Source organism: Staurois parvus, unplaced genomic scaffold, assembly GCF_062004578.1.
Source record: "Staurois parvus isolate SC_StPar_1 unplaced genomic scaffold, SC_StPar_1.0 ptg000988l, whole genome shotgun sequence".
Lineage (NCBI taxonomy): Eukaryota > Metazoa > Chordata > Amphibia > Anura > Ranidae > Staurois > Staurois parvus.
The window spans coordinates 7238058-7246180 of record NW_028318784.1 but is presented as its reverse complement, the minus strand read 5'-3'; the positions used below and the strand labels follow the sequence as shown (position 1 = coordinate 7246180).

At 40.8% G+C, this 8123-nt stretch overlaps 1 protein-coding gene across 1 annotated transcript; it reads left to right on the top strand.

Annotated features, from left to right (window-relative positions):
• The first annotated feature begins 4062 nt into the window (after nt 1-4062).
• LOC149441417 (E3 SUMO-protein ligase KIAA1586-like) lies at nt 4063-5684 on the top strand. The gene has a single exon (XM_089657396.1). The coding sequence runs from the start codon at nt 4119-4121 to the stop codon at nt 5682-5684; it is 1566 nt and encodes a 521-aa protein (XP_089513522.1). The 5' UTR covers nt 4063-4118.
• The last annotated feature ends 2439 nt before the right edge of the window (nt 5685-8123 follow it).

The following is an 8123-nucleotide window of genomic DNA, read 5'->3' as shown; positions in this document are numbered from 1 at the left end:
GTATATCCCAGCTCCCCTGTACTCCATTATAGTGATATGACATGTATACAGTAATGTATATCCCAGCTCCCCTGTACTCCATTATAGTGATATGACATGTATACGGTAATGTATATCCCCCCTCCCTTGTACTCCATTATAGTGATATGACATGTATACAGTAATGTATATCCCAGCTCCCCTGTACTCCATTATAGTGATATGACATGTATACAGTAATCTATATCCCAGCTCCCCTGTACTCCATTATAGTGATGACATGTAACTATAATGGAGTACGAGGGAGCTGGGATATACATTACTGTATACATGTCCTATCACTATAATGGAGTACAGGGGAGCTGGGATATACATCACTGTGTACATGTCATATCACTATAATGGAGTACAGGGGAGCTGGGATATACATTGTTGTATACATGTCACCACTATAATGGAGTACAGGGGAGCTGGGATATACATTACTGTATACATGTCCTATCACTATAATGGAGTACAGGGGAGCTGGGATATACATTACTGTATACATGTCCTATCACTATAATGGAGTACAGGGGAGCTGGGATATACATTACTGTATACATGTCCTATCACTATAATGGAGTACAGGGGAGGGGGGATATACATTACTGTATACATGTCATATCACTATAATGGAGTACAGGGGAGCTGGGATATACATTACTGTATACATGTCATATCACTATAATGGAGTACAGGGGAGGGGGGATATACAGTAATGTATATCCCCCCTCCCCTGTACTCCATTATAGTGATGTCATATCACTATAATGGAGTACAGGGGAGGGGGGATATACATACTGTATACACGTCATATCACTATAATGGAGTACAGGGGAGGGGGATATACATTACTGTGTACATGTCATATCACTATAATGGAGTACAGGGGAGGGGGGATATACATACTGTATACATGTCATATCACTATAATGGAGTACAGGGGAGGGGGATATACATTACTGTGTACATGTCATATCACTATAATGGAGTATTGGGGAGCTGGGATATACATTACTGTGTACATGTCATATCACTATAATGGAGTACATGGGAGCTGGGATATACATTACTGTATACATGTCATATCACTATAATGGAGTACAGGGGAGCTGGGATATACATTACTGTGTACATGTCATATCACTATAATGGAGTACATGGGAGCTGGGATATACATTACTGTATACATGTCATCACTATAATGGAGTACAGGGGAGCTTGGATATAGATTACTGTATACATGTCATATCACTATAATGGAGTACAGGGGAGCTGGGATATACATTACTGTATACATGTCATATCACTATAATGGAGTACAGGGGAGGGGGATATACATACTGTATACATGTCATATCACTATAATGGAGTACAGGGGAGGGGGATATACATTACTGTGTACATGTCATATCACTATAATGGAGTATTGGGGAGCTGGGATATACATTACTGTGTACATGTCATATCACTATAATGGAGTACATGGGAGCTGGGATATACATTACTGTATACATGTCATATCACTATAATGGAGTACAGGGGAGCTGGGATATACATTACTGTGTACATGTCATATCACTATAATGGAGTACAAGGGAGCTGGGATATACATTACTGTATACATGTCATATCACTATAATGAAGTACAGGGGAGGGGGATATACATTACTGTATACATGTCATCACTATAATGGAGTACAGGGGAGCTGGGATATACATTACTGTATACATGTCATATCACTATAATGGAGTACAGGGGAGGGGGATATACATTACTGTGTACATGTCATATCACTATAATGGAGTACAGGGGAGGGGGGATATACATACTGTATACATGTCATATCACTATAATGGAGTACAGGGGAGGGGGATATACATTACTGTGTACATGTCATATCACTATAATGGAGTATTGGGGAGCTGGGATATACATTACTGTATACATGTCATATCACTATAATGGAGTACATGGGAGCTGGGATATACATTACTGTATACATGTCATATCACTATAATGGAGTACAGGGGAGCTGGGATATACATTACTGTGTACATGTCATATCACTATAATGGAGTACATGGGAGCTGGGATATACATTACTGTATACATGTCATCACTATAATGGAGTACAGGGGAGCTTGGATATAGATTACTGTATACATGTCATATCACTATAATGGAGTACAGGGGAGCTGGGATATACATTACTGTATACATGTCATATCACTATAATGGAGTACAGGGGAGCTGGGATATACATTACTGTATACATGTCATATCACCAGGGCTTTCTTTCTGCCGGAACGCGGCGGTACTGCGTTCCGCCACCTTTTTCTTCTTGTCCCCGCTCACCGACTGCCTCTGCAGAGCTGACAAGCTATGCAGAGCAGCGAAAGTGACAGGTGCCGGACGCGGCTTGTTTATGTCATGCTTGCGCGTGCCCGGCACCTGTCACTGCCGCTGCTCACAGCCGGTGAGCGGGGACATGCACGCTTCACCCCCCCCCCTCTACCGCCAGCGTGTAAACATCGGGGGCGCGCGGCCACCCCCATAGGAAAGGTGTATCTTAGTACACCCGGCGGTGCGCGCTGACGTCATCACGCCCTCTGCTCGTCGATCCTACCATAGCGCGGATCGTCAGCATCAGGTAAGGAGCGGCGATACAATTTTTCTCGCTTTTCTTGCTAATGTGGGGGGGGGGCAGTGTTACTCGCTATTCTTACTAATGTGGGGGGGGGGGCGGTGTTAATCAGCTGCTGTTTATGGGCATTGATGGGCGCTGAAAAATCTGCATTTCATGGGACTGATAAGGCTGCATTTAACCACTTCAGCCTGGAAGATTTTGCCCCTTAATGATAAAGCCATTGTTTGCGATACGGCACTGCGTTACTTTAACTGACAATTGCGCGGTCGTGCGGTGCTGTACCCAAATAAAATTGACTTTTTTTTCCCACAAATAGAGCTTTCTTTTGGTGGTATTTGATCACTTCTGCGCTTTTTACTTTTGCGCTATAAACAAAAAAAAGGGCGACAATTTTGAAAAAAAAAAAATTATCATCATCGGAACCCCCGACCGACTCTTTGTTTAGTTCCGAGAGCTGGGGCAGGTGACAGGCGGAGGCGGAGACGTAATAATAAGGTAAGATTGGCTGTCCTCCTCCCCTGCCTAAAGTACTGACCACTGCCTAAAGTGCTGACCCCTGCCTAAGTACTAACCCCTGGCTAAAGTATCATTGCTGTACATAACCATTTTTAGTTTATTCATATGACCTGACAACTTAGTGCTTTACAATATACAAAGACATTATCTTTGTTGCTTGTTTTCATCTATATTTTCAGATAGTCTTCATCCATCACCCCATCTATTCATCTACTAGACTTCTTTAGAAAGAAGTACATTCTTTTTCTAATTTTTTTTACCATGAAAAAGATAACTAGCTTTTTTGCCAGCGACAATAAAAAAATACAAATATGTGAACCAGAACCAGAACAGGAAACGCAGAGCAGTCAAACTGTTTTACAGTCTGCATCATGTGTTTCTTCACCAATTGAATTGGATTCTGTGTCTTCTGATGAAGTTCTGCCTTCTACTTCAGACACACTTGATGGTCCTTCTTGCACTGATCCAGATTATCTTGAAAGTCCTGCCTGGCCAAGTTGTTGGACTTTGGAGCAAAAAAACTCCTTTTGTGAAAAGAACGATTGGCTGGATTTCCATGATCAGAAGCTTGGGTGCAAGGTATGCAAAAATGTTGGTAGTCTTGGCGTAGAAAAAAAAAATGGCATGAAGATATCGAAGGAATGGGCAAATAATGAGGTAACCAGTTATGGTACCAAGCGATCACAGCAGCTCACTTCTTTAAGAAAAAAAATGTTTGAGCACAAAGAAAGTTCTGTACACAAGGCCGCTTTAAAAATTCTTTTGAAACGAAAAAATGAACATCTTGAAAAGGTTTGTTTAAAACACTTGGCCCAAGAGAAAGACATAACTATGAAGATCTTTCGCACGGCATACAAGATAGCCAAAGAAAACCAGTCCTTCAATAGTTTTTGCTCTGAAATAGATCTGCAGGAGTTAAATGGCGTTAATATGGGCCGCATTCTTCACTCAACAAAAGCCTGCATTAATATTGTGAATCACATCACACAAGAAATGAGAAAAAACTTGGTCAAGGAAGTCGTAAGATCAAAAACTAAAATTGCCCTTATTATTGATGAGTCAACCACTTTAAGTCAAAAATCTACACTGATTGTATATGTTCGATTTCTTCTTGCAAACAGTGCAATGGATTCCCATGTAAATTTCTTTCTTGATTTGGTTCAACTGGAAAGCGTGAACGCAAAAGGAATTTTCACTTCTCTCCTTAACTGTCTGCATTCTTATGGGATAATGGACGACTACTTAAGACAACATTTGATCAGTGTTACATGTGATGGTGCAGCCGTGATGTTAGGCAATAAGAGCGGTGTTGGGACATTGTTGAAGGAACAATTTCCTTCAATTATTCTGTGGCACTGTGCTAATCACAGATTAGAATTGTCAGTTGGAGATACGGTCAAACAAACATCAGGAATTAATAGGTTTAAGGCCTTTATGGATAAGTTGTATGTACTATATCATGCATCTCCCAAAAACAGCAGAGAACTGCAAGCCTGTGCTAGCTCCCTAGAGGCGCAGCTTTTAAAAATAGGACGAGTTCTCAGTACGAGATGGGTGGCATCTACTTTTCGTTCTGTGTTAGCAGTGTGGCAAAGCTACAGAGTGTTGGTTCATCATTTTGAAGAAGCAAAGCAAGATACCACCCGGGACAAGACTGAACGCTGTATGTATGAAGGCCTATTGAGAAAAATTACCAGCACAAACTTTTTATTGGATTTGGGACTCATGTGCGATGCTCTTCAAGAGTTGTCTGAATTAAGCTTGGTGTTGCAAGAGCGAAGAATAAATCTATACAGGGCAAATAAAAAAATACAAACTGTTGTACAACTCTTTGAAAGTAGAAGAACAGAGCCAGGTTCTTATTATAAAGAAGCAGCTGCTGCCTCTGAAAAGCTCTGTTTCCAGGGAATCTCCCTTTACAGAAAAGAAGCTAAGAATGACCCTCCCATAAGTCCTAATGTGTTTTATGAAAAATTAAAATCTTCAATAGAGAGTAGACTGCTCACTGAAAATGATTCTGTTTTTGCCAACTGCACCAGGGTGCTTGACTCCAAACATTGGCCTGACAATGTTGAGAAAAAGCTTACATTTGGAGAGGATGAAATTAGAAATTTGTCCATTAGATTCCAGTTGAATGAAAGGAAAATGATACATGGTTTCAGAGAGTATTTGATTGAGAAAACCTTGCCTGATGACCTGCGCCCTCTTATAAATGCTATTGAAAGTATCCCAATTTCATCCAGTGAGTGTGAAAGAGGATTCTCACAAATGAATTTAATAGTTACTCCCAACAGAGCTTCCCTTCTGACAACAACCATTTCAGGACTACTGTTTATCAGAGTTAATGGTCCTCCTCTACGTTGCTTTGATCCCTCTAAATATGTAGATTCATGGCTACTTCATGGTCGTCATGCTGCTACTGATGTCAGAAGCAAGGAGAGAAGCAGAGAAAAAGCACATGACAAGAACGCTGAAATCATCTGGAAATGTCTCTGAGCCTTTTGGAGGTGATGGTACATTTAAACTTGAATGTGTCATTAGTCCCCTGTTATTCCCCCCCCTTTCTTTTCATGTATTCACTTTACTAAACTGTGATTAATATATGTAACTGCAAAACTTATAAATAAACACCTTTCAAAAAGGAAATGTCTCTGAGCTTAATTTTGGTAAGTATTCCAATTTTTTTACACATTGTACTGCATTGCTTTTTATGTAATTCCATACATTTACTTTTATAGCCCCTCCCAAATTTTACTTGCATTCCTGTTCTCTAAAGGGGTGGTCCTAGGGTTTGATGGGGGCGTGGCCAGGTTTGGGTGGGGGAGTTCCACCACCTTTCCTCTGAGAAAAAAAGCCCTGCATATCACTATAATGGAGTACAGGGGAGGGGGATATACATTACTGTATACATGTCATATCACTATAATGGAGTACAGGGGAGGGGGATATACATTACTGTATACATGTCATATAACTATAATGGAGTACGAGGGAGCTGGGATATACATTACTGTATACATGTCCTATCACTATAATGGAGTACAGGGGAGCTGGGATATACATTACTGTATACATGTCATATCACTATAATGGAGTACAGGGGAGGGGGATATACATTACTGTATACATGTCATATCACTATAATGGAGTACAGGGGAGGAGGGATATACATTACTGTATACATGTCATATCACTATAATGGAGTACAGGGGAGGAGGGATATACATTACTGTATACATGTCATATCACTATAATGGAGTACAGGGGAGCTTGGATATACATTACTGTATACATGTCATATCACTATAATGGAGTACAGGGGAGCTTGGATATGCATGACTGTATACAGTTTTATATTTTGGACTCTTTATTAAAGAAATATGTAATTTCATAAGCTTTAAGGGGGCTTGGTTGGGGGCAGGGTTTGGGGCAGGCCAGGGGTGGGGTTGGGGGTGGACCTGGGCAAGGTTGGGTGGGGCAACTGGTGGAGAGTACGTTTTGTGTTCGGATAGTAGGTCTGAACTCGAAATTTTAACCCCTGAAATACAGTATTTGGTCAATCTCAGGAAATGCAGATTTTTTTTATTTTTTAGGTAACATCAGCTTGGTGCATCTGGACCAGGGGCGGACTGACCATTCGAACACTCAGGCACTGCCCGAGGGCCCAGGGTCAGTAGGGGGCCCCATGAGATGCCCCTGGTTTTATAGGCTTTTTTGGGTGTGGGCGAGGACACGGGGGCCCCATGATCCCCTATTGCCATGGGGCCCCACAAGTTGTAAGTCCGCCCCTGATCTGGACCTATTGCTTGATCACTAGTTTGTACAAACCCACACATTGCCAAAGACTGCATTAGAGTAGCTACATCTCCAATCTGATCTGTTGCTCCTGGTGATAAAGGCAATTCAAATGCATGAGACTCCAAAAAATGTTCCAAACTGAAACCTTGAATTGATTGAACATTAGCTTTGGCTGTAAGTAATGAGAGGCTACATAAAATACTTTATAGCTTCATATATAGTATGAGTCACTTGCATTTTATTGAAATTCAGTATATTAATTGATTTACCATAATAAGCCAGACTCTTTTAATTGAGATCAGATACAGCAATCAATTGTCAGTTCTTTTGCTCCATTTTAACAAGTGCATGTTTAACAAGTTCCCATAACTGTTGAGCAGTAGATGTCTGACTGCAGCTTGCAAGGGCCTCTGGGTAAATCTAGTAAAAATATGTATATAAAACAAGAAGACATGCTGGCTTTTGAAATGTGGAACAAAATTGTAGCTGTAGGTCACAGCCAGCAGTAGGTTTTAAACTTTACTCAGAAAGCTGCATAAGGCTAGGTTCACATCTATGCAGGTAGCAGTTGATGCATATTTGTGACAGGTTTTATGGTGCATTTTGCATTTTTTTATTTTTATGCATTTTACCTATTTTACAATTTTGGCTAATAGGAAAGTATGACAGTTCTGTTCATGTAGTGTGCCTTTGATGTGACTTTGATGCGACTTTACACTCTCTGGCACTCGAGTAAAATCACTGTTGAATCAATGTAGTGCAGAAACCTTTATGTGTCCAAAGTTGCATGTTAGGGTTGGGGTTAAGGGCTAGGGTTAGGGTTAAATGTTAGTGTTAGGGTGAAGGACTAGGGTTAAATGTTAGGGTTAAGGGCTAAAGACATTCAAGTATTTAAATGTCCTTAACTAGCAGTAAATGAGCTTTAAATCAAGCCATCACTAATCTCTGTAATCTGCAGTTACTGTGCAGCAGAAGCGCTAAATTTGTGACTTCTCTCAGCAGCTCAGCTTTCCAGAGCTGTGTCTATATAAAATAAGAGAAGGCTGGAAGACTGCTGAGTTACCATTGGGAGAGGGGAGCAGGATGAGCTGAGCTGGTTTAAATAAGAACTACAGTGCTTCCGCAGTGAATCTTGAA